The sequence below is a fragment of the Molothrus ater genome, chromosome 2 (genome assembly GCF_012460135.2).
Source record: "Molothrus ater isolate BHLD 08-10-18 breed brown headed cowbird chromosome 2, BPBGC_Mater_1.1, whole genome shotgun sequence".
NCBI classification, from domain to species: domain Eukaryota; kingdom Metazoa; phylum Chordata; class Aves; order Passeriformes; family Icteridae; genus Molothrus; species Molothrus ater.
The window spans coordinates 73926796-73953741 of record NC_050479.2 but is presented as its reverse complement, the minus strand read 5'-3'; the positions used below and the strand labels follow the sequence as shown (position 1 = coordinate 73953741).

General features: G+C 36.1%; 1 protein-coding gene across 1 annotated transcript in view; it reads left to right on the top strand.

Moving 5' to 3' along the window:
- Nucleotides 1-26946, top strand: part of ATM (ATM serine/threonine kinase) — a 55271-nt gene that overhangs the window by 22151 nt on the left and 6174 nt on the right. The window contains 27 exon segments of the mRNA XM_036384770.2: nucleotides 849-1013; nucleotides 1261-1393; nucleotides 2980-3075; nucleotides 3787-3958; nucleotides 4338-4479; nucleotides 5112-5288; nucleotides 5650-5818; nucleotides 8341-8428; nucleotides 8776-8931; nucleotides 9711-9819; nucleotides 10607-10695; nucleotides 10791-10893; nucleotides 11936-12084; nucleotides 12594-12698; nucleotides 13218-13337; nucleotides 14222-14456; nucleotides 15855-16022; nucleotides 17933-18052; nucleotides 19406-19623; nucleotides 20352-20409; nucleotides 20411-20560; nucleotides 21167-21280; nucleotides 21687-21845; nucleotides 22991-23129; nucleotides 23481-23563; nucleotides 24811-24951; nucleotides 25921-26037. Coding sequence (XP_036240663.1) covers nucleotides 849-1013; nucleotides 1261-1393; nucleotides 2980-3075; nucleotides 3787-3958; nucleotides 4338-4479; nucleotides 5112-5288; nucleotides 5650-5818; nucleotides 8341-8428; nucleotides 8776-8931; nucleotides 9711-9819; nucleotides 10607-10695; nucleotides 10791-10893; nucleotides 11936-12084; nucleotides 12594-12698; nucleotides 13218-13337; nucleotides 14222-14456; nucleotides 15855-16022; nucleotides 17933-18052; nucleotides 19406-19623; nucleotides 20352-20409; nucleotides 20411-20560; nucleotides 21167-21280; nucleotides 21687-21845; nucleotides 22991-23129; nucleotides 23481-23563; nucleotides 24811-24951; nucleotides 25921-26037 — 3675 coding nt within the window.

Here is a 26946-nt window from a genome sequence, read left to right as displayed (position 1 = left end):
ATGCACATCTGCAAAGGCCACGTGTCAGGGTATCCCTGGGCAGGACAAAGTGGGGAGGACAGAAATTTCTCTGAATTGGAACTGATGTCAAATGTGAAACCTTCTCATATCCTACTCCTGCAGGGATGCCCACCCTCTAATGATCCCTTTTCAGTTCCTTCTTTTTTATTTTTTTTCTTCTAGCATTGAATTGAGGCTAGTTGATAATTTTCAGGTAAATAGAAGTCTTCAAATAAAACCCCCATCATTTAGATTTAAAACTTCTCAAAGGTGCTTGGATTTAATATCCAGGTGCATTGACTTTTAAATAAAGCATAAATACAATGGTTTTCCAAAGAAAGTTTGGTACCCCATTGACATTTATTCAAGTTGTAGATAGGTTGTTATACAAATTCTGCCAGAGTTCAGCGATTTGGGTAGTAAGGTACAATATATAGGTGTTTGTGTAAATTCCAAATTACCAGCACTTTAGTGAGAACAGGAAAGTCCTAATAACTCCAGAAATGCTTGGTTGCAGTGTGTTGTTAAATCTTTGTGAATATCATAGAGATCATATTGGCCAGCATTTGAAATCAGCTTCCTCAAAAGACAGAGCAAACTGCAGGCTGGGATAGTAAAAGCTTTGATTTCTGTTTGGAAGGAGGAAGAGCAAAAGTGCTCCACCATTTTAGAATGTATCTGTGATTTCCCCATACCTCTAATAATCTTACAACTTCTAACACTGTAAATAAATTATCTTAGTAGTTTAATGAAACTTAGAGAAATACAAACTTGATAACCTGAATTAGAAATACAGCTCAAAAATGTTCCTCTGTCTTTTTTGGTTTTCATTTACTTTTTATGTTCAGGTCCTAGGCTTGCTGAAATACCTGGTGATAGAAAGTAAGGATAATGAAAGTCTGTACCAAGCAATCAAGTGCTTAGATCCTTTTCCTGAATACCCTGCTTTTAAAGATTTGCGGGCAACTCAACAGAAAATAAAATACAGTAAAGGACCATATTCTCTTTTGGAGGTAATTACATTTTAAAATACATCTCACATAATGTTTTCTGTAATGCAGACTTTCCCCAGAAGAAAAATTTTCTTACTGTAGTTTAAATGAGACACGTGGATTCTTTTATTGCTGGTTTCAGCCACGGAGACACTTGTAGGTCTCCATTTTTACTTTGCATCCTTGTTGTGAATTTGCTTAGAGACACTTCTTTACCTGAAGCCTTTATTTGTATGCTGTATGTGCTTAATACTCTGTTGTTTTGCAGGAAATTAATCACTTTCTCTCAGTTGGGGTTTGTGATTCACTGCCCTTGACACGGCTTGAAGGACTGTATGATTTACGCAAAAAGTTGGAACAGTATAAAGATCAGATGAAGGATCTCCTGAAAATTTTCCAGGGTACTGATGGCTGATTATGTGTTTTATTTCTTTTCTACCTGGTTTTAGGTGTTTAGTGATGTACCCTATTCTAATTTGACATGGAAATATTTTTTGTATAATTAACAATGTAATCATATTATAACTTGACACACAGAGTAGGTTGACATGAGTGTTTCAGCCCTCAGTCCAGACCCAGTTCCTTCCTAGTTTGGTTTTCAGATAATTGTGCCAGACCATTTCACTTTTCTCCTCTACATCAAGTCTTCATCAGCTTGTGTGCATGACAGGAGAATAAAACAAGATGATGTGATTAATTGTAAACAAGTACAAAGTAAAATTTGGATAAGAATTGTAATGTTGTAAGGCGACGGTGCAAGTGTATTTTGGCCCCCACATCCCCAAATTTACAATTTTACAAATAACTCACTTTGAACAGAGTTAGTGAAATGGTAACAAGCTTTTGTGGAGCAACTTCCATCAGAGGAGAGCCTTGTGAGATTGGAAAAGAGATTGAGTAGGAATAGATAGAGCTGTATGAGCTGGTGAAAGGAATGATGAAGCATAGTAGGGAGTGCTTACCACTTTTATCACAGTACAAAAACAGATTAAATAATCTGGGAGCAGTTATACAAGAGAAACCATGAAATTTCTTCAAAATAGATTCACCATGTGACTTACTACTACTTACTGTGAAAATTAACAATATAACTGACCTTAAAAGGAGTTGGACATATTTTATAGAGATTATTAGGTGTGAAGATGTGCTCAGGCAAACCCTGAGAAGTATTTTCTCTTGCTTTGCTGGAGATGGGCAAGATGGCAAGCTTAATGGGGCTTTTGCCTTATAATAAAATTCTGTTAAGCACTTACAAATCTATTATTCTATGTATTCATTTTTCTAAACATATCAAGTAAGCATAAAGTCTGATTTCAAGTTGTAATCCAATCAGTACTTTTTTTAAAAGTACTGCTTTCTTGGGGTTTTTTTTTTCTTCCTTACACTGACAAATCATCATATTTTTTCCTAGACCATTTTGTTTGGAATGTGTATTTTAAAAATTAAGACCTCCAGCAGGGAGCAAATATGTAAGGAAGTACTCATCTTGAGAGTTTTTAATTTGGCAGTGTTAGTTTGTCAACTGAAAGCTAATCAAATTCTTGAAAATTCCTGACAGAAAGGCTAATTTTGAGGTATTCCTTGGGTACAGATTTAGAACAGAATGATGACATTAGCTTAAGGGCTGTCAGTGGAGCCACATAGTATGCCTTCAGTATTTCAAATAACATTCTTACACCAACTTAAGCTAATCTTTCATGTATTTAATTATCATTTTTGCATCAAAACACTGAAAATAATAGCATAGGTGCATTCTAGTTTGGGGATTCTTTGGCTTATTCAAATGCACAGACATTTTTCCAAACCATGATGAATAAGAAAAATCAGTAATTTAGTTGGTGTACTGTTTAATACCATCTTGCTTCAGAATTAATAATGCATATTAACATTTGTAGGTAAAAGACACTGAAGCAGTATTTTCTTCTAATAACTTCACATTACAAATATACTGACATGCTTGGCATCTGTTTTTCTTTCTGAATGTTAGAAAAGCCAGAAGATTCTGTAATAGTGAAATTGGTGGTGAGCTTACTGCAGCTGTCCAAGATGGCAGTTAACAATACAGGAGAAAAAGCAGTGCTGGGTAAGTTGATTAGACCCACAAGTAAATCATGGCTGTCATTGCAAACACCAGACTGAAACTGTGGCTGTTCTCAGTGTTACTTCCCACAGTGCTTTCCACTTCAACACACCTGCAGAATATGAAGGAATGAGCAGGGAAATAATTTTGGGTTTTTTCTAATGAACATTTAACATCCCTTGTTAAAAATTATTTTCAAAGTCACTTTTTTGGTTTTTGGTTTTTTTTTTTCAGTTGTTGTGTTATTTGATAAAATACTTTGTCTGGAAAGCAAATGAGGAGCACATTGATACACATTTTTATGTAAAATATAGATTAATTCTTACTGAGTTTGCAGTCTACTGTTTGGGCTCACACAGCCTTCTGTTTGCATTTACCATACCCTTTAGGCATTGAAAATGAGTAATTCTGACCTTTTCCATTTGCCAGTTTCTGGCAGAAGCAAACATAAAGACATATCTGATATAAACTGGAAAATCCAGAACCATAGGCACTCCTAGAAAATTCAGTTATAAGGCATAACTGTAATATTTATGAATCTTAACCTGCAAAATTTGTTCACATGTAATTTTAATCATAAAGCTCCTTAAGTGATTATTTATAAATACTTGCTGCTTTTTACCTCATAACAGTCTCAGTTCTAAAAGTAGAGTGAGACCTTGTTTTAGTATGCATAAGACTACAGAAAGACTGTATGATGGCATCCATTTGCAGAGGCTGTTGGAAGTTGCTTGGGAGAAATAGGTCCCATGGATTTCTCCACCACTGCTCTTCAGCGGGCTGAAAACGCACTGGATTCTAGAGCAGCAGATTTACTTGAAGATAGAAAACTTCAGTGTGTCTTCATAATGTTAATTCAAATAAACACTGCTTTAACAGATAATTGGTGAGTACTTATTTATTTAGTTAACACAAAAGCAAAATAGGAGCCATTAAGTTGTTCATTGTTCAGATCACCTCAGAGTAACTCCCTGAAAGTGTTTTTAATACCAGCCATGTGCTTCTCCAAGGCTCAGATTATTTACCCAGTCTATCTTAGATGTTTCCTGGAAATTCTGTAGTAGGATGCAAGCCAGAGAGTCTCCTCTGTGCTGTAGAGGATAGTAGTGCTGTGGAGTAAGTACTCACATTTTGTTCTGTAAAAAATATGCAATGGTGCCATAGATGGTGGAATTATTTATCTTGTGTACTTAAAAGGTGATTTTGAAAATCAAATACCTGAATGAAATTAATGTTAACAATGTTGTGTATGTTCTTTTTTTCAGTATTGATGTTAGAGCTGCTGCTGTTTCCTGTTTGAAGAACATATTAGCCACCAAATCTGGCAATGAATTTTGGGAAGTTTATAAAAGTAAAGCTGATCCCATGTTAATCTATCTACAGCCTTTCAGAACATCCAGGAAAAAGGTACTTCTGATACACCTCATATGCATGGCATGTGGAGTAGAGAAAAAAGAAATATCAATCTTTTTTAAAAAGTGAATTTGAAAAGATGTTTGAGGTAGGCTTTGATAAATGCCAGATTTGGCATCAATATAATTGAAAATCTGATTGCTTTTGTATGTCTGTTTCTCATTTCTGTTTTACCAGATGCAGCTTTCCCTTCACGTAGGAAATTACTATTTTGACTTTAGAAAGCTGTCTGCTTTCATTTAGACAGGCCATTTTTGATTACCTAATGGATAGTGTAATACTTTCTCAGGATTCTAGTATTATTTGATGCAAAAAATGGTGGGAAATAAGTCAGAAAAAGTGCATAATTAAAAGTGCATAAATCAGACATTTCCTAATTTTCAATCTTTTTATTTGTAAATTAAATGTGATGCCTAATGTGACCTTGTTGATGTCACCAGTAAAATTTTATTTTTAATACTTTCAGATTTCCTTGGAAAACTACATTTTCATGAACAAAACTGATATTGTTAATCAACTGAAGGACCAGTAATAGTTATTATGTTTGAATGTGTGCATTGCAGTATGGCTTTTTAAAATGCCGTAGAATTTTTTTTATATTTGCAATATGTATATTTTTCTTGTAGTTTCTTGTAGTGTCTGCTAATGATACAGAGGCTCCTTTAGAAAGATTGGATGACACAAACCTGTGGATTCCTCTGGGAGAAAGCCATGAGACCTGGATCAAGCACCTAACTAGTTCAATACTGGACAGTGGAGGTGTGAAAAATGAAGTTCTCCAGTTGATGAAGCCACTGTGTGAGGTGAGCTAAATCATACATTTTTACATGTATGTGTGCTGTGATACACAAAAAATGTGATTACTCATCTTGATAGCAGATAGTAATTTCTGCTATTAAGTAATTCAGGGCCTTTGTGGTCATAAATTGTAGGTACTCATAAAATATGCTCTCAAAATACAGGATTTGAAAGATAATTGCAAACATAGGAGAACTTTATATGGCTGCTTTAAGTGAATGCCAGCATAGGCCTGTTGAGTGGTTTGTGTGTTCTTTCTCAAGCATTACATGTTTGTTTGGGCAATTGTGAGTTTGGTTGTAACCTGGGAAAGACAACCAAAAAGCATTTCTTTCTTAGCTGCTGCTGTGCATTATTATTTTCTAGGTGAAAACAGACTTGTGTCAAACTTTGCTTCCATACCTGATTCATGATATCCTTCTTCATGACTCAGAAGAATCTTGGAGAAATCTTTTGTCACTTCATATCCAAAAGTTTTTTACAGCCTGTTGCAAATTTGCCTCATCCTGTAGATGTACTCCAAATTCTGATTCAGGTAATGCCATAATAGTTTTGTTTCAGCTAAAAGAGGAATTCTGGTTGTGAAAAAACTATCTTCTGATATCAAATGTATGATGTGCACTTGTAGGCAGGCAGAATTTAGAAGTTTCTGCCCAACTGATCGTTTTTGATGGAGATGCCAATAATTTTGAAGTTGTTCATTGGCAGCACCCAAGAAGTATCTTCTGTCTAACTAATTTTTTTTATCCATAACTAGATAATGCTTAGTACTTGCTGAATTTAGGTGTTATCCAATGTTAAGTGTTGCAAGACTGAGTCATGGACTGTCTTTTAAAATGACTGATGGGCAGGTAAATTCCTCTATTACTCAAACAAGAGCAATAAAAAGAAGTTTTCACCTGAATTTTCCCCTTGGAGAAGATTAACCCTTGCTTTAAGTATTTCCTAATATTTTAAATGGTATTCTTATACATTCAGAAGACCTGTTCCATTCCAGCAAAATAAAAGGAAGTTGTAACCAAAAGAACTGCACCAGAGTGTGAGAAAGGCAGTAAGTTAATTTTAAAGAAAAGCACCATTTAAACAAGCTGTTTATGTCCTTTCCAATTAGATTGTGGTTGAATTTAGCAGAAATCTGTGTAAAAGGAAGATCTTTGTTGTTTGACACTGGGAATGGTACATGCACATTTTTTCAGGAGCTGAAATAAATACAGTAACTTCAGGTTAGGGTAGGTTTGTTTTTTGGTTTGGTCTGGGGTTTTTTTGTGCAGTAGTTACTGTGCTATATCTTCTAACTTCCTTGTTCAGTGACAGATCGTTGAAAAAAAGAGTCTGTACAATGTCTTGCAGTCTCTTTACCGGCAAGTCATGCAAGCTTCAGGTTGCCAGAGAGGAAGGGAAACCCTTAGTATTGCAGTTTTTACTAAGAGTGGTATAAATAACCCTAATGATGCTAGGTGTATTTTAAAATATTTTCTTGGATGCTCATTAGCCTGGACTGAAATTCTGGAACAGTATTCTTTCATATTTTTGAATTCAGGTAACAAGCTCTTTCTACAACTCACAAATTTATGCTCAGATGTACAGGGTGACCCAAAATGTTCCAAGAAAAATATGAAGGGATTTTTCCAAGTTCTAGAAACTTGCAGTTAGTTCAACAATACCAGTGAGCAAATGATGGAGGCCCATTCAAACACTGTGATTCACAGAACCACAATCACTTAGTTAGGAAAAGACCACTGAGATCATTGAGTCTAACCTAATCTAAGTGGCTGCACAATGTCACATCAACTACACATTGCACTGAGTGCCACATCCAGTCTTTCCTTAAACAGCTCCAGGAACAGTGACTCCACCAATCCCCTGAGAAGTCATTCCAATGTCTAATCATCCCTTATGTGAAGAAATTTTTCCTAAAAGGAGTTCTACACAGGGAATCTTATTGAGGCAATAAAAATAAAATACAATAAATAAATATAAAATTAAAGAAAAAAAGTAAAGACATGCAGAAGCTTTAAATGGAGTTCTCCAGATGAAAAACAGTCCTGGTAACAAAAAAATCTCCCACAACCATGAAGTAGCACACAGCTCATTGTATGACAGATTGTTTACAGATGAACTGGAGGTGCAGTAGCCAACAGAGCAAAGATATGTTAATTCCAAAATTGGAATGATAGAACATCGGTATTCGAAGCAAAAATTTTAGTCATCCTCAAGGAGAATCTGTTATCCTGTGAAAACAAGGAGAAAACTCTTCCTAGAAAGTCTAGATAAATTTCATTCCAATCCATCAGGATCCAAATGGGATAAAACAAGCAGTTAGACATGGGAGAGTCAAATGCTTCTGAACACATAAATTTCTGTTTGTTGGGACACAAAAAATGCCCAGATACTTTTTTAATGTGGCTTTTTCTTTTTTAGAGGAAATTGCTACTTCTGCACCTTACTGTAATCAAATCTTTGCTTGTGTGCTCCTTATTTCTTGCACTTGGTAATTCAGAAATGACCAGAATGAAGAAATTATTAACCCAAATACCAGAATGCAACCTGTAGCTGTCTGATTTTTTTTTTTTTAATCCAGAAGCAACACATGGAAACATAGATTGTTTGAAAGTATGTGCCTGTATACGGAAAGTAGGGAGTTTTGTGTAGCCATACACACTCTAAAATCTGCAATACAGTAATTTAATAAGAAGTATTTCTCTGACTTTGGAATAACTTACATGGTGGAAGCCTAATGGCAGAAGTCTGTTTGTTACAGAGCTTTTTGCAATGATGTTAGTTCATCTCTGAATTCTGTAAGAAGAAATAGAATCCATAAACTAATAATACAAAGATAATTTCATCAAATTGTGGCACAAATTACTATAATCTCACTAGCATCATGTAAGGAGAAGAAATACATTTTGTGAAAAACTATTAATTTAATTTTGGAAATGCAATTCAAGGAAGTATTTAGTTATTTTTTTGACTGAAAATTAATTACTTTTTATTTTGTAAAGGGATGTGATATGACAAAAGTTCATTATATTCTTTCCTTTGAAATATACATCCCAGATCAAGAAACCCATAATTCTAGAAGTTTGGATAAAGTATCTCGACGAGCCATGCTTGCTGTTGTTGATTACTTGAGAAGACAAAAGAGGTGAATACAAGCTTTTCAAAACATTGCCCTAATTTAATTGTGACTGTTCAAAGATGTGTTGGTGCTCTAGATTAAAGAACATGGTAGAGAACATGTTGCTTAAAAGAAAAGATATAGTAGTGACCTTGCATTTGTTACAGAAGTGATAGGGCTACCCTTAAAGGGTTCTAACTATGCTGAAGGAGTTTTCTAAACCCTTTTGTCTGATGTACTTCTTGTAGTGTGGGTTTTTCAGGAGCTAAGATAAAGTTAGTCTTTGGAAAGCTTTATAGTTGATACTGGATTTATTTTGTTTAATGCTGGATAAAAGGTCTGTTACAGCAGTATTAAAGTCTTTATTTAATCAGATCTGTTTCAGGTACAGTTTTTGACGACAGCTTCTGGCTAGATCTGAATTATCTGGAGGTTGCTATAGCAGCACAGTCTTGTGCTGCTCACTTCACAGCCTTGCTCTATGCAGAAATCTACGCAGACAAGATAAATAGGGACAAGCAGCAAAAAAGGTAGGAGGAGGAGTGCTGTTTCCTGACATTTCTGGTAAAATGAATCATGTTTTGTGAATCCCAGCAATGTTTTGGTTTTAGTTATATGAAAAGTCAGGGAAGCTTTAAAAATATTCCATAGGTCTGTATATGGACATGGAAAATATTTCCAGTCCTTGAATGCGATCCAAGCCTCAAAAGAGTGTCATGTTGATGTGTAATCAGAAACTTTTCTTAGTGCTGTTGGTGAAATTGCAGCCAGAAGTTAACCAAGGGGTGAAAGTAAACCCCAGAATGATGGTAGGAATTCTGTGGGTAGAGCTAAATGGTCCTTGTAGGAGCTTTTCTTCCATAAAAGACAATTATCTTTGTTTTCTGGTCTAGCAAGATCAAAGTATGGAACTAGTTTAGGTTTTGTGACAAACCACTGTCAGGTAGTGGAAATAAAACAAAAGTTTGGTTGTATGTACATACATTAACTGCTAATTAATTGATTTTATTCTTTCACAGAGGAAAGAACACTTCAGGCATTCACAAAAGCAATTTGATTTAATAAAAGATGAGGAATTTCAAGATGTGTATAGGGGGGTTCTGCAAAAGAACACCTCGGTGTTAAAATCCCACGATGTTGATATTCCCAGCTCAACTGATCACTTCCTCATTCTGATGGAGAGCCATACTGAATAACCTGGGAATATCATAGTCTTGCATTTATTGTTTGTGCCCCTTATTTCTTGAGTGTTGTCTCAGAATTTCTTTAGTTCCCTATATGAAATTTCATATTGAAACATTTCTTTTAGATCTTCTTTTAAAGCAGCTAAGAGTTTGACATTTGAAGAGGAAAGTCAAAGAACACCTATTACTACCTTGAATGAAAAAAGTAAAGAAGAAACCGGTCTAAGTTTGCAGGTACTTGTGTGTGCTTCCTGTGCTTCCTAATCTGAATGCAAACAGTCTCGCATAATTATAATTAACAGTAGGTTTCATCTGAGCTGAGGGTAGATCTAGTAGAATTCAAAAAATGTATTTTAAAGTTCTCCTCACACTTTAATTCAAAGAGAATTCAGACAAATTAAATTGAGTATTTGGTCACCCTGAAACACTAACTAACTGGCAAGTCTGAAATCACAGCAAAGCAGGCTTTGTTTCCTGAAAGAACTGACTTCAGGTTGGTAGCCAGCCAAAGATTTTTCAGATTTCAAAGATTTTTGTTTTGTCACAGGTATATATAAAAATCAGCAAGTGATATAGAAGTTGTAATTATCAAAACCAAAGTAGTATTATCTCCCTCAGGGTTTATTTGAGATATCAAATCTGGTCCAGTAACCTTATCTAAGTTACTTCTTTCTATAGTTCATTATTCCAACACTGTGCTTGTATAACTTCCAAGATGCATTGCTTAGTTGGTGTATCTGATGTCATTTACTAATACTGCCTTTTGCTTTTCAACTAGCCCACCTAAGGCCCAGCTGTAGATCTTTAAGAAATAAATTAGCATTGAAAGTAGGCCTGAAGAGTTTGGCTAGACTGCATAACTTTTTTTCCCCTGTCATGATAGCAGACTCAGATACTATGTAAAGGAAAATTAAGCAATGATGTTATCTGTAAAAACATTTATAAACTGATATGATTTATGTAAAACTAACTCGAGCTGGTTCCAAAAAAATAGTTCTTTGTTTTGTGGTGCATGTTCTAGGACCTTCTCATGGACATCTACAGAAGCATTGGAGAACCTGACAGTCTTTATGGCTGTGGCGGAGGAAGAATGTTGCAGCCATTGGCACGGTATAATTTATTCATGTTCTTATGTTCTTTAAAGGCATTGCTTTCATTTACTAGTAAGGAACTTAAATTGAAAACTTCTTTTTCACCTACAACAGGATAAGAACATATGAGCATGAAGCAGTATGGGAGAAAGCCCTTGTAACATATGACCTTGAGACAAGCCTCTCTCCATCTACTCGCCAGGCAGGAATAATAGAGGTAATATTATTTTGTAAGAGGAAATGAGTGTAAGAAGTGATATTCATCATATTGAGTCATTTGCAGTGAGTTCAAAATTGTTTTAGGACTGAAAGTGATGTCTTTGTTCATTAAGTCTAGTCCATTGTCATAGGCATCCAAACTGTGGATGTAAGACAACTCAGTATTTGTTCTGAAAATATTAAGGTTCTTAGTCCTCTTGTCACTCACCCATAATCCCCATCATGGGTAATGAATTTTGTGAAATACTTAAAACTAAGTATATACGATATTATTCCAGGTTTAGGCCAGCTCCTAAAATGACAGGCTATAGAAAGTAATGTAGTTGGTTATTTTTGCTATCTCATTCTTAAACCACTCCACTATGAATCACTATGTGATTTTTCTGATACAGTAGATAAAAAGAATTGGTTTTATTTTGAATCTCAATATGCTTTGCCTCTTTAGCCTAAAAACGTTTATAGCAGTTCTATAAAAATGTAGCATAGATGTATGTGTTTCCCCTCATTTAATTTTCCTATGGTACTTTTAATTTCTTAATAACCACAAATTATTTAGTATCACTGTTAAAATTCCATTGCATTTGTCCTTCATAGTGGCTTGACATGTAATCTGGTTAATTGGTCACAATTATAGAGATACTACGGCTTTTGAACAGATAGGAGTTATAGGAAATCTTTTCAAATCCTCATCAGGAGAAACAGTTCATTAAGAAGTAAAATTCATTTTGACTTACCACTCCGGAATGATGGCATGGAGAAATGTGTACTGATAGTTAATTTGAAGCACAGTGTGAAAAACTCTTTAAAAAATGCCAGCCACAGTAGGAATAAAACCATTTTCCTGGAGTTGCAGATGTCAATAGTGTGATGGTAGTCTTATTAAAAAGTTTTCATTTTACGTGTAGAGTTTAGAAGTAGTCATGGTCCTGTCTTTCCTGCAAAGAGTTCTTTGTTTCCAAAAGTAAAACCAAGCCCTTAAAAATACCAGTTCAGTTTAATAAAGGAGGAAAATAAATTTTAGTAATTTTTTTTAATTCCAGGCTTTGCAGAATTTTGGGCTTTCCCACACTCTTTCCATGTACTTAAAAGGTCTGGAACATGAAAACACTGAGTGGTGTGCAGAACTGCAGGAAATACGGTACCAGGCAGCATGGAGGAATATGCAGTGGAGCCACATCTCTTCTGTCAAGTAAACCACCATATCTTTTTGCTAGTCCTTTAAGCAAAAGGCAATAGGGTCAGATCCAAGCAAAAAAAGACAGGATCAGAACAGAGTTTCTATAAAGTAGGTCACCTAATTCATTTTAATCATTGAACTGAAAAGCGGTGTTTTTCACTTAGACTTGTCTTGTTTGAATGCACATCACTTTTTGTTTTCCTGGGGAACTGTACACAGGTGATTCTTCTTTTTGATTGTTCATAATGCCAAACTGAAATATACCATTTTTTATTCATATAGTACTTGTATCTTAAGTACAAGAGAGGGATAGAGAGAGCTTTTAGTATCTCATTTATAAGAAAACAGGAAATATTACACAGTAAGCCACGAGAGATTATCAAGTCCTGGACAAGCAAACACCAGTATTGACTCATGGCTACTGTACAACTAAAACTATTTGTCACAAAGACAAAATTGACTTCTTCACAGAGAAATAGGTTTTCATTTTATTCTATGTTAACTTTTGTTTTATTTGTTAGAGATGAAGCAAGAAGTCCAGGGTACCATGAATCATTGTATGATGCTCTTCAGTCTTTACGCGATAAGGAATTCTCTGCTTTCCATGACTGTCTTAAAGATGCCAGGTAACAGATTGTATGCAGATACTGTGACATTTATGTGCAAATGCTGGGAGAGAGAGATGGAGACAATGTGTGTGTTTGTAGTCACAGGTTATGCATGAAAGACTATCAAGGGGTTTTATGGGCTCAAATAAAGACTCATGCATAGAATAAAAACTACTTCCAGACTGCAGCTCAAATCTTTTTATCCTCAGTATGTCATCTGCATCTGTAATTTGTGTGCTAATTGAAGATACATTTCCTGTACACACCCCTTAGTTTGTGGACCACTTAAGTGGATTCTGGTGCTGAGTGCTCTTGTTTATCTGAGGTATCACATCAATTTTGGAGTTTCTGTGTCCTTACTGGGTTTTCATTTATTGACACTTTTTTTTTTTAAATTTGAATGGTAGTGCAAAGTAACTCTAGACTGAAGAGTTTTGCTGTTTAAGTTCTCTTCACTGTATCAAAACTATATTATGGATATTTGGTATTATTTGCTGATATTAAATAAAATAATCTATTTTTCTGTTAAATCCACAGAGTGAATGAAGTAGAAGAGCTGTGCAAGGGCAGTCTTGAGTCGGTTTATTCATTATATCCAACCCTTTGCAGACTACAGCTGATTGGAGAGTTGGAAAATGCAGGCCTGCTGTTCTCCAGGTGATTTCTTAAGATTGTTTCATAACATTTCCTCAGTTTGCAGGATTTTTAGTAATCAAGCATAGCGCAAAACTTAAAATGACCTCAACAGATTTTATTCATCAACATCTCAAACTTCATATGGAAAATAAAAAGGATTTTACCTTCACTACATGAGGACAATTTTATATTATCTTTATTTCCAGACTGGCTTAATTCGCAGTCTAGTTTGAGTTATTTCATATCATGCCAATATAGTGTTTTAAATAACTGTTTTCTTTCCTTTATATTGAGTTCCCTCATACTCCAAAGTAGCAGTCATATCTCCTAGCTTCTGGTTTTCTCAAGTAACTGAGTCCTCCTCTTTTAGTTTCTTTTCTAAAAATGTTTTCCATTTCCCTAATGACATCCAAAGCTTTACTGAAAGCTGTTTCAGTTTGAATAATTTTCTTCATGGACCTCTATTACCATCAGTATTCTTAAATTCTTAAGACTGCTTTTTAATCACAGAAAAGTATTTATCTCTGTAGTGCTATTAACACTGAATTTTCTCTGCTATAGTTCTGTCAGTTTGGTAGCAAATAGTCACCCTACAGTCTTTTCACCAGCACTGTGTTTGAGTGTCATTTCCTTTGCTGAGGGACCTTTAACACAGGTTTTTGATGCTTAATCAAGAATATTTACAGAGGAGTAGTTCACCTGAGTGTTGTTGTACTTCATGTTTGTTAAAACTGGAAGGCTTCCAGTTTAGTCTGCATAAGGTAACCATTGTAGGGTTTTATCACTATTTCTTGAAGTGTAGGTTTTGAACTTTCTCAGGTTTTGAACTTGTTACTCATCTTTCATTTCACTGATATTTACTGAAAATTAATAACAAGTCCTTTTTCTTTTGGGAACGATTGCAGATCTGTTACTGCTCAACAACTGAATGACATTTATTTGAAATGGCAGAGACAGTCCGAGCTTCTCAAGGACAGTGACTTCCATTTCCAGGAACCTGTCATGGCTCTGCGCACTGTAATTTTGGAAATCTTGCTTGAAAAGGAAAGTGAAAACACCAAAAGAGAATGTATTAAAGACCTCCTGACCAAACATCTGGTGGAGCTCTCTAGGTTGGCAAGAACTGCTAAAAATACTCAGGTAACAAATTTCAGGAAAGACCAGGAACAGATGTTTAGGTTTTTTTTAATTTATAAAAAACTTAATTTTTAACAGTACTAATGATTAACTGTATTCTAAGTTTATTCAGTAAATCAATCTGAGACTTAAATCATGTAGAATTTATTAATAAATTGTATTTATGAGCATGTTTTTTTGAATTTTGTTCATAAGTGTAAGCCACTGAATGAGGTAGATAATACAGAAATTACATTTTTACTGAAGAGTGCTCTTCTAGCTCTGTTCTCATTTTGGTGCAGTTTTACATATCCAACTTTCACTTGCATCATATGTTGTAGTGTTCCAGGGTAAAACTGCAGAGATAACTTCATTGCATCTCTGTATTTAGTGTTGTCTTTAAAGCTTCATACTCTCAAAACTTCATTGCACTGTGGTACATCTCTTGCTGTGAATGACTTTCTGGGATTTGCACTGTCAGTGGTTTTTTTAGTTGCTGATGCATTTAAGGCCCAGAGTCAGCCTTGGCTTGTTCTAGGTGGTGCATCTGGATCAGTAACTCCACAAGAATTTACAGAGCAACAGTATCCTCCAAGGAACTCTACAGAAAATAGTTCCAGCTAAATACAGAATCTGAAAAGGTGTTTGACACTTCACATATGCAAAAGTAAATTAAACTTTGATTTCACTATTCGCTATTTCACACATCACTATTCATTTTATGAATTCATTTTAACTCTTTTTATGGATAGTGATGAAATCAGTAGAACAGCGCTGACTTTGATTTAATGAATTTGCAGAGGCACTTTATTCAGTGCCTCTGAAGCTGTTGGGGAGAATGATTTCAGATATTTTTGTCTCGTGCCTGCCCAGCCACCAGCCCTGTGGCAGTGGGTATTTAGTAAGAACCTCAACTTTGTTAAAAGCATAGTTTGCTCCTTGTGCTGTCACAGTCATACTAAGTAGTGAGGATGGTACTTTACCAGGTATATGTGTGAAAATGTAGGCATGCTAAAGAATTAGTATATGGTGGTGCCATTTTTGTAATTATTTTTCTATGGTCTGTAATTATGTATGTAATGCATGTAATAATGTAATAATAATTGCTAAGCTATAAGTCCATTAATTTGGTAGGTACTGATTATAGAATTTCTCAACCTCCAGTTTAAAATGTTAAACATAGACACTTTATTTTAGAGTTTGTGAGGTTTGATTCTATTCTATTCTTGTTGCAAATCAGGATTTTCTGCAAGTATATAGAAAAATAACTTCATATTTTTACTGCAAATAATTTTTTTATTTGGATGGGCAGATTATGCTGCACAAATAGAGAAAATGGAAGCAGAGTCTAAAAACAAAACTTGCTGTGAGATACAGATATTTTACTTAAAGAATTGTTCATTATTATTTTTTCAATTTCAGCTTCCAGAAAGAGCTATGTTTCAAATCAAACAACACAATCCAAATGGAAATGGAGTTTCTGAATGGCAACTTGAAGAAGCTCAGGTTTTCTGGGCTAAAAAGGAAGAGAGTCTTGCACTAAATATACTTAAAACAATGATAAAAAAATTAGATGCAGATTGGTTTCAGGTATGTGTTACATAATATCTGAACTTATGGGAATTAAATTATTTAAGATCCTAATTCCACTCTCAGAAGTTTTCCTGTAGAAGAAAATTGAAAGCCCCTCTGCAATATTAAATACTAAATCTGCTTTGTACTCTCAAAATGTCTGAAAGCAAAAAAAACTGTGTTAGCAAATCTTGTTAGGAGTTTTCAAAGAGAGTCTGTAAGATTGGCAAGTGTAAGAATTCATTATTCATGGTCCAACACTAAACCATGTCCCTAAGCACCACATGTACATGTCTTTCATATCCCTTTTAAACAGGGATGGTGACTCCACCACTTCCTTGGGCAGCCTGTTCTAATGCTTGACAATCCTTTTAGTGATTAATATCCAATCTAAACCTCCCCTTGTGCAATTTGAGGCCATTTCCTCTTGTCCTACTGCTTGTAGCCTGAGAGAACAGACCAGCCCCACCTGGCTGCACCCTCCTGTCAGGCAGCTGCAGAGAGTGATGAGGTCCCCCTGAGCCTCCTTTTCTCCAGGCTGAACACCCCCAGCTCCCTCAGCTGCTCCTCACAGCACTTGTGCTCCAGAGCCTTCCCCAGCTCCGTTGCCCTTCCCTGGACACGCTCCAGCCCCTCAATGTCTCTCTTGCACTGAGGGGCCCAGAACTGAGCACAGCATTGGAGCTGTGGCCTCAGCAGTGCTGGCTACAGGGGGACGGTCACTGCCCTGCTCCTGCTGGCCACACCTGGCTGATCCAGGCCAGGATGCCATCGGCCTTCTTGGCCACCTGGGCACACTCTGGATCGTGTTCAGCTGCTGCTGACCAGCACCCCCATCCTTTTCTGCTGGGCAGCTTCACAACTGCCTGGAGTTGTTGTGACTTGTACTTACCTTATTGAACCTCATACAGTTGGCCTTGGCTCATAATGTCCAGCCTTTACAGATCCCTCAGGATGATGTTTGTTAAAATATGGTCTACAAATACTTGACTAGAACTTAATTGTATGTACCACTGTGGTAAAAAAGCCTTTATGTCCATACCTTTGCATTTACCTGTGGTGGCATTCTTTGAGAATTTCAAAGCCATTTGCTTTGAATCTATATCTGTTCTTAAGGAATATCACTCTTCAGAAAAGCTGCATTATTTTGGGCCAAGTTCTCTGTACATACCAGGGCAAAATCAAGAGTTGTTGCTCTTGATTTTTGTAATCTCTCCATGAATCATGGAGAGGCCATGAGGCCCTCCAAAAATTTTGTCCTTCCTTACATTTACCCTGTCTATTTAAGGAGAATTTGTGATGTTCACATATATATTTCACAGTCAGTGTTGCCATCTTGGTCACATGGTCTGTCACATATACCCTATATTAGAAGTATTTTGCAAACTTATCCTACTCTACAGTTAAAGCTGAACATCCAGTCTGGAGAAAAGCCCTTTGGAAACGTGCTCCATCATCTTCTCAAAACACTTATATCAAGTTTCCGTGTAGAAGTCTGTGGGAAGAATTTGATCATCACACAATGGTTATTGTGGTTCCTGACTGTTACCTACAGAGTTGTCTATGGTACTTCAGACTAAATGGGGATATTTATAAAATACAATTCTGAAAACACGCTGTGACTGTTTAAAATTTTTATTACATTTTGTCATTGGTTTATTCTGCTTTCGATTGTTCAAACAGGTATTTTAAAATGTGCACTCTCCTTTTGCCTTACATAGAATGTGAATGTGATTTAAGGTTATTGACTACTCTAGATGTGGATGGAAAATGACTCTGTAGATGCATTATGTGTAATAGGCCTCAGTGATTGAATTCTATTCAGGGTTTAAAGGCTTTAGAAATTTCCTACCTCATATGTAAAAGATGTTTTTGTTTTATGCCTCCCTCTCTTTAATTTTTTTTTTCTAAAACTTGCTTTTTCAAAGGTCGAGACTGATCCTCACCTGAAATTGATGTATACAGAGTGCCTGAGGCTCTGTGGAACCTGGTTAGCTGAAACATGCTTGGAAAACCCTACAGTCATCATGCAGAAATACTTAGAAAAGGTGCATCCAGTCTTTGAAGTGTACATTCCGTGAGATAATGCTGTGTTAAAATACAGTGTTAAAATGTCAAGTAGATTTCTCAGTGCAGTCTTTATTTTTCTGTATTGAAAATATAATTTCTTATATAAATATTATGGTTTCACATTGTATTGTGTAACATTGTCATCTTCTTAAATGTTCAGAAAATGGCTTTGTAGAAATCACAGTGAAATGTCTTTTATTGGCTCAGAAGTGCAGTGATTACAACTACTAGTCTAGTTTCCCTTTCCTGTTCCCTATCCCTACCTCTTCCTTCTCAGGACAGATTATTCACTCAACAGCTTTTTAGTACAGCATTGCATTTCCACAGAATCAATCAGGTTGGAAAACACCTCTGAGATGATGGAGTCCAACCTGTGACCACCCAACATCCCCATGCCAACCAGACCATGGCACTGAGTGCCATGTCCAGTCTTTCCTTAAGCTCCTCCAGGGATGGTGACTACAACACCTTCCTGGGCAGCCCACTCCAGTGTCTGATCACCTTTCCTGTGAAGAAATTCTTCCTAATATCCAACCTGAGCCTCCCCTGGTGCAGGTTAAGGTTAAGGTTATGTCCTCTTGTCCTACTGCTTGTTACCTGGGAGAAGAGCCTGACCTCCCACCTGGCTGCACCCTCCTTTCAGGCAGTTGTAGACAGTGATAAGGTCACCCCTGAGATGCTGCAAAGTCTTGGTCTAGTGTTTCAAAGTGCTGTATTTTTTTTTAACTTTTAGCCAGTAATAGAAATGTTTGTATTAATATTTGCCTGCTCTGCATTTCTTTATTTCACACTAATTTATGAAACTCAACATAGTTGCCTTTCTCTGTATACTTTCTTCACTCTGATGATTTGAATCCATGACTTTCTTATATAATTTCCTTTACTTTTGGCACTTTTTGGACTGTCTTCCATTTTTTTTCTCACCAGCTTGTGATACAAGGCTATAAGACTGTTTTAAAACTTCATGCCTTGTTACTGTAAAAGATAAAAGCATGGAAAATTCCTGTATTGCTATTAAAGCTATTTCATACAGGATAATATTTTTTGACTATTTGCACTGAAACATTTCTCAAAGATTAAATTCACTTAGGAGAAAAATATTCAGCCTGTTAGATTCATTTTGTATTCATATTTATTCTATCACAGGCAATATTAAATAATCTATTCAAGCAAATGACCCTGAGCAGGGAGGAAGTTGAACAAGATGAGTTCCAGAAGTCCCCTCCAGCCTCAACCATTCTGTTTTTCAGTGAGAATAGAGTTTCTTCAAGTTTTATGCAGCACTATGTATCTGATTATTGATCTTACCATTATTGTAACTTCTCCTTTAGGCTGTGGAAATTGCTGCAAGCCACAGTGGAGACAGCAGTGATGAATTGAAGAAAGGAAAGATGAAGGCTTTCCTCTCCTTGGCTCGTTTCTCTGATAATCAGTACCAGCGGATTGAGAATTACATGAAATCCTCAGAGTTTGAAAATAAGCAGGCCTTGCTGAAGAAGGCCAAGGAGGAGGTTGGTCTCATCAGGGAGCGTAGGGTTCAGACCAACAGGTGAGCATTAAATGGAGACTGGGTACTCTGGAGCTGTCACAGGCTCCAGCTCTACTTTCTGGGCAACAGGTGCAGCGTAGGTCACATCCCTACAGCTGCATTTTCCCTTCTCCACAAAGCAGTGGCCAGATCCACAGTGCTTGTTGTGAATGGTTTCTGAACTGTGCCCGGACATGGGCTGGGCATGTGCTGGATAGTGTGGGCCAAAACTAAGCCAGGGACACAGTGTGGATGATAATGGCCTGGAATTCATGTGTATTCCCTGGATCTGTTCAGTTTATTTCACAAAAATGTTACATAGTGTAAATAAATGAGTTGGCATTTTTCTCTATTTCACATTTAGTGAGAGAGTAGAATTAAATTTATTATAGAATTCTTAAAGATTTAGTAAGAGCAACTGCAAGTAAGCAGAAAATGATGAATTTCAGCTGCTGGAAACTGAAGTTTTTACACAAATGGTCTGTACTGGGTATTCACATTTTTACCAATATTGAGATTAAATCAAGAATACAGAAGACAGGAAGTTTACTTCAGCAGTGGGTCTGAGTGCACATACAGTAAAGGAGTAGATCCCACAATACAGTTTCTTAGTTGTTTATTTTACTGTGCCTGTACATACAGAACAACTTTAAAAATGTTAAAATAGTGAGAGACTTAGGGAATGCCTTGCAGTAAGTTGAGAAATTAAGGAATAATTTGTTGTTTAAACATGACATCTGCTCATATAGATACACAGTGAAGGTTCAGCGAGAACTTGAGCTGGATGAAGGGGCGATACAAGCCCTGACCTGAGGACCGTAAACGCTTCTTGTGTAAAGCAGTGGAGAACTACATCAGCTGTTTACTAAGTGGAGAAGAACATGATATGTGGATATTCCGACTCTGTTCCCTGTGGCTTGAAAATTCTGGAGTTGACAGAGTCAATGAAATGATGAAGGTATATGTTTGCTCCATTTTTTTCCTAATGCTTTGGCAAATGAATATCCATCTTCTCCTGTATTTCTAGAAGATGAATTATGTAGCTCCTTAACTTTTCCTGAAAACTTTCTTTTTTCAGTTGTCATTGCTTATCAGTTAGTTTTTCATCAGTGGGACCTGTAGTTCTCAATGCATTTTAATTCAACTTTAATCAGCATTTCAATTTGATAAGTCTGTATGGTTAAACATATCTCATGATCGTTTACTGTGGTCCCCTTGTTCTTCACATACCTTGGAATCTACCCATCTTCAACATCCTTAGGAACATTATTCTTGTTTATATTATATATACTTTCAGGTGAAAAGCTGTGAAAGGTAGATTAGAAAACAGTACTCCTATGAAGGAATTGCAACATTTAGGAGGCATGGGCCAAGATGATATGATACTCACTGAATTGCTGCTTGATCAGATAGGCCATGATAATTCTTAATTTAAATTATTATTATTATTATTATTATTAGTATTATTATTATTATTATTATTATTAGTATTAGTATTGCAGTTTTTGTTAGTACAGCTAGTTTTGTTTAGTACAGCTCTCTAACTGAGTTTTCTCTCCTACAGAAAAATGCACAGAAGATCCCTTCATACAAGTTCTTGCCTCTGATGTACCAGCTGGCTGCTCGAATGGGAACTAAGATGATGGGTGGTTTAGGATTTCATGAAGTTCTGAATAATGTAATTTTTGCTTTTCTTATCTAAAGATACCTTGACTGGCTTGGTAGTGCCTACCTCTAAACAATATCTACCTTCCTCTGAGCAGTTACAGCTAAACAAGTTACATTGGTGATAAGGGTGTATTAAAAATGAGTGATGCCAAATCAGTACGGTGGGGGACTGGGGACTTCTTTAATTTCTTAACTTAAAAAATCAACTTTATTGATTTTCTTGTAATATCAGAGTAGTTTTATGCAGTTATAGAAATGTACTTTGAATGTTTTTTCAGTTGTGGAAAAGTATTACCTTTTATTTCATCTTAGGAACCTTAGAAGTTCAAAAGAAATAATAATGTTAATTAAGTATTGGGGTTTTTTTCCTCTTCTGTACTGTTTTCAATAATGGGATCTTTTTCTTTTGTTGGCAGCTATTGTCTCGAATTTCACTGGATCATCCACATCATACTTTGTTTATAATATTAGCTTTGGCTAATGCTAACAAAGATGAGCTCCTCACAAAACCAGATGCAATAAGAAGAAATAAGTTAATTAAAAATGCACCAAAAGAGATCTCCCAGCTTGATGTGGTGACTACAAAAACTTTTATTCTATTAATCACATTCAATCCTTTAATTTTGTTGAAAAATGAAAAAGCCCAAAACATGTAGAGGGGTGTTTTAGTATAGAGCTCATTAGCAGACTTTTGTTAAGAAGCAGTAAGAGGGAAACAGTACTTTTAATAATTAAAAAACCCCTTTTGTGCGTAAGTAGGTAATTATTATTGAAAGAAATCATTACAGGGTTGAGGAAAATACGGATAATGTTTTGTGCCACAAATAGCCCTGATTATTGCAGACTCTTGTGATAAAAGTCCCTGATGTGTCATTCTGTAAAAAGGATTTTAGATGCAAGAAAGACTTGAGTGGCTTTATTTTTGAAAGTACATACTGAATTGGGCATTTTTTCTGCTTTGAGTGGTAATGTGTTCCATCTAAGCATTTTGCCTTGTGCATCTTTTGATCCTTGTTAAAAGTCATGCTGATAGGTAATACTGACCTGTGGTTTCATGATAATGTTGGTTTTGCTTAATTTTTGTTTAACCTCTCTTTGGAATCATCCCACATCCAAAGTGTTGCCCCTTCTTTCCGCCATCATTGTAGGCCAGACATGGTTGGTTGTCATTCTCCTCTTACCCCCCACACTGATACGTTTTTTTCACCACATTTTTATGTGGGTTTTTTTTTGGCCTTTCTCTCACATCTGTAGTTCTTTTGTGATTCCCCCACTTAGGGTTGGAATTATGCTAAAGTCTCTCAGAGCCAGGCACAGAAGGAATGCACGGACACGTTTCTGTCTTTTGCATACAAGATTTTTTTCTTCAGCGGGGAGGAAATAACAGAAGCAGGCAGATGGTGGAAGAACATCTAAAAATCTGTCTGTCCTTTTTTCTGAAGAACTTCTGCATGTCTTTTGCGCTTTGCCTGGACAGGTTTGCTCCCTCTCCATTGCCAATAATATTTTACATTACTCATTATCTCAGATCAGACAGCACAGAATTTTTTCTTATAATTATTTCAGATCATCTCACAAAGGGCTGTCCATTGCTGCAGTTTGCTCTGTTTTCATAGGACATATCTCAATTGTACTTAAATGACTGCATGTTATGATGCATCTTTAATATTAAAAAATATAGTTTACAAGATCTGATGTTTGTTTTCCTTGGGTTTTTTAGGACAGAATGGAAGCTGCCAGCACGATAATGAATATTGTAAGGAAAAGAAGAGCTCCTATGGTTAGAGACATGGAAGCACTTTGTGATGCTTACATCACATTAGCAAATTTAGATTGTACTCAGTGGAAATCTGAAAGAAGTAAGTCTTAGGAAAACTGGTTTTTGTTTTAATAATGAAGATAGGTTTTATTTTCTCAGATTGAAAAGTGTATTTTAAATACTGATGTTTAGTTAAAAGAGGTAGTAGCATTGTGTCCTATTTTTGATAGATATAGAATGTAGTCTGGATTAGAAGTCATAGTAATTACTTGCACTGTAGGGCTCAGACCCTTAGTATGAAATTCTAAAAATCACCAGTTGTCCTGTGGTCATCTTCATCAGCTCAGTAAAATATGCAGTGAGGTTTTGGGTCCAGAAAAGCAATGTAAGCTGGGTTTTGTCAAATATTTTATAGCTCTGAATTTAAAAATATTAATCCTCTTAATTACAGAAGGAATAAGTATTCCAGCTGACCAGCCAATCATTAAACTGAAGAACTTGGAGGATGTTGCTGTTCCTACCATGGAAATTAAGGTGACTGAAGTTGGAAAAATATACATTATAATACCATCATCATAGAACCATCTTCAAGCTTTTGTAATGGCAGTCATCTCTTCATCCAATTCCCATGGTCTTTACAGGTCTACCTATGGGAATACTTCCTTGTCAGGTGGGAGGTGCAGGCTGAGATGGTTTCCTTAGAAGACCATGATCCCAGGCATTATGTGTGCTGGATAGTGGTTTATTGTACAAAGACAGTTTGCCACTGTTACCTCTGAGTAGTCTCTCATTATCCAAAGGTGATATCATAGTGAGCTCCCTAACTCACCCAGGGGATTTGGGAGTGGGAATCTCCTGTGTTGGTAGGCGCTAGCTCAGAGTTTCAGGGAGGCAACTGAATGTCACAGAAGGTGTGAGAATTAATAGGTGTGCCTCTTCTGCTGTTCCTGTGCTTTTACCATTCAGTAATGGGCAATGATCCATTCCCATTGGCTGGTTGGGTGCACAGGCACTCCCTCTTTGATACCACACACTCCACCTGGGAAACTGCAGTTTCAGAAGCATAGAGTTGCTTTTTTGACCAGCATATAAGTTGAAATGTTGCAAGGCCAGAATTCCTTGTGTTGAAATCCCTCAGGCTATATCTATAAAGCTGAATAAGTCAAGGGACTGCTTTAAGGTATTTGACTTCACAAACCAGAAGTTGCCACCCATGCTAAATATCATCTGTTTGTAGGGCTTCAGTTGGCCCCAGGTGTTGCTCCTTTGTACAACTGGATCATTCTTTTCTTTGCCTTCCTTCTCCTCCAGTACAGACTGCAATGGCTGCAGCTCTGTGATGTAGCCTCCTCCTGGGGCAGTGTTCCTCTGGGGCATGAGGATACAGGGGGTGGCTGAGGTATAGATCTTGTACCCTGTAGCAGGTTTGGCATTGAGATTTGGTCCTTAGATTAGTCTAAGCCTAACACTCCTCAGCTATATGTGAGCAGTTTCGTGGGACAGTGCTAGCTGGGACATTGTGTCACAGCTTGTTTAGTGGAAGTCTGTAGTACCACGTCCCCTCTACCAATGAGGTGAACAAGGAGGAATAAAAGAAAAAAAAATCCTTTGCTCAGCATATTTTCATAGCCTTTGTGGTATTGTCTTTGTAGATGATGGAGTGCTCATATTAATATTTAGTATATAGTCTGCTAATGAGGCTTGCAAAGAACTTATTACTGCTTTGTCTGAGTGAAATTGAGGTAATATTTACATTTATTTTAATGTATTTTTAATTTCAGGTGGATCCCACAGGACAATATGAAAATTTGGTGACAATAAGTTCATTCAAGCGAGAATTTCGTTTAGCAGGAGGCATAAATCTGCCTAAAATAATAGATTGTGTAGGATCAGATGGTAAAGAAAGGAGGCAGCTGGTTAAGGTGGGTTCTGTCGGTTGGAATGATATCTCAGAGACTTAGCATGCTGGAAATTTTTTTTTAAGTTCTCCTGTCAGTTTTCTCATGTATCATTTCTGTACCATGAGCAGATTTTTCACACTTCACTGTCAGTTTCCTTAGTTGAGGAATGCTTTAATAAACGAAATTGTGAAGTATTAATAAGTAATATAATATAAATAATAAGTAATTATATTAAATATATTTGTAATTATTTTTTCAGCAGTGCATGTAATTAGTATCTAGAAGCTTACCTGACAACTACCAGACTTGCCTGGTCATGTCTCAGCTGGTGACCTGAAGTGTTCTGTAAATAAGAACCATCAACATATTGTGTTAAATACTTCCTTTCTTCTTCCACATATAAAAAAGTATTTGCAATTCAGAGACAATCAAAAGCTTGCACATAGAAGTAAAGATCTCTAAAACAATTTATTTCTTCTCAGACTCAGCTGATTTCATTCTCTCTTAGAACACAAACATTGGGCAGTTGCTGGGAGAATTCTATTTTGCTGCTAAGTATGGGTTAGTTTTGAAAGCTTTAAAGAGAAGCATGAATCACTAGATCTGCATCCAGCAATCAGAACTGCAGTGCCAGCTGATGCTGCTTCACCTATGTGCTGGCTTGCTAAATAATGGTGAATCAAATACCTGTTTTTAAAAAGAGAACCATAAGACATTTAGGGTGATAGAAACCTGAATCAAACAACATCTGTCGAAAAAAAAAAAAGTGATGATTTAAGTTAATGATGGTTCTGTTTAAGCAGCTGAGCACTAACAGAAAACCAAATACATACAAAAAAAAGCAACTGTTAATTACATTTAATTGCAAGTGACTGTTGTGGAAAAGTAACTTGTGTTTTGTGCAATTTTTAAAATAATTTCTTTTACTTGCTGAGCAAGAAATGGATGCTGAGAAGTGTTTTTCAACTGCTTTTTCTATTTATGCTGAAGGGGCGTGATGACCTGAGACAAGATGCTGTCATGCAACAAGTTTTCCAGATGTGCAATACATTGCTCCAGCAAAACACTGAAACAAGAAAGAGGAAATTAAACATCCGAAGATACAAGGTAACCCCGAACACTAAATTTTCTCTGTGGCAGTAGAGAAATAAAGCATATTTTCCTCTTCTCCTCTTTTTAACCCAAATGCAATATAAAAGGATTTGTATTTATGGGCTATTAAAGTAGTCACTGTGCCTTCAGGTATGGAATAAACAATATATTTATTACAATTTAATTTTTTTCAAATCATTAAAATAAATTTATTGATGCCTAATATATATTTAAATACTCTTCAAAGATTTCTTTATATGAACTTTTAATTGAAAAGAAATTAGGTAATACACTGTCATTAAACTGTAAGTTCCTAGTCATTAAACTTGAACATACAAGTTTGTTTATGAATTCTCATTAATTTGCCTTGTGATATTCCTTAATTAATAATTAATTCCAGTCTTGCAACATTCCTTACTAATAAATTCAGAAGTCCCATCTAGGATCTTTCATGCAGAATTTGAACTGTATTTTTTTGGAATTGGGAATACAATTCCAAATCTTATTGGAATCAGAACTGGGAATAGGAATTGGAATTGGGAGTAAGAATTGCAGTAAATTCTTATTGTGAATGCAGAAAGTGTATTTAAACAGGAACTTTTTGCTTCCTCCCTTAATGTACTTGGCATTATAATAATAGCTGTGCAGGTGACCTCCGAATAAGTACTCTCAAAGTATAAGCTCTTCTCTTTGACAAATAAGAAATGTGCACTCTGGAATCTCTAAAGGTGCTTATCTGAATTGCTAGTGTGATTTTAAGAATTCTCAGGTGGAGTTAAAGTCACTTTTTTTTAACAATTTTCAAGTAAGACTCGGGTTTCTATGTGTGTTAAAATGAGCGACAGCAAGGAAAAATAGAATGGGTGAGAAAAATAGAATTGTGAGATATAGAGACTTCCATAAGAAAAGAAAATTGAAGGAAAC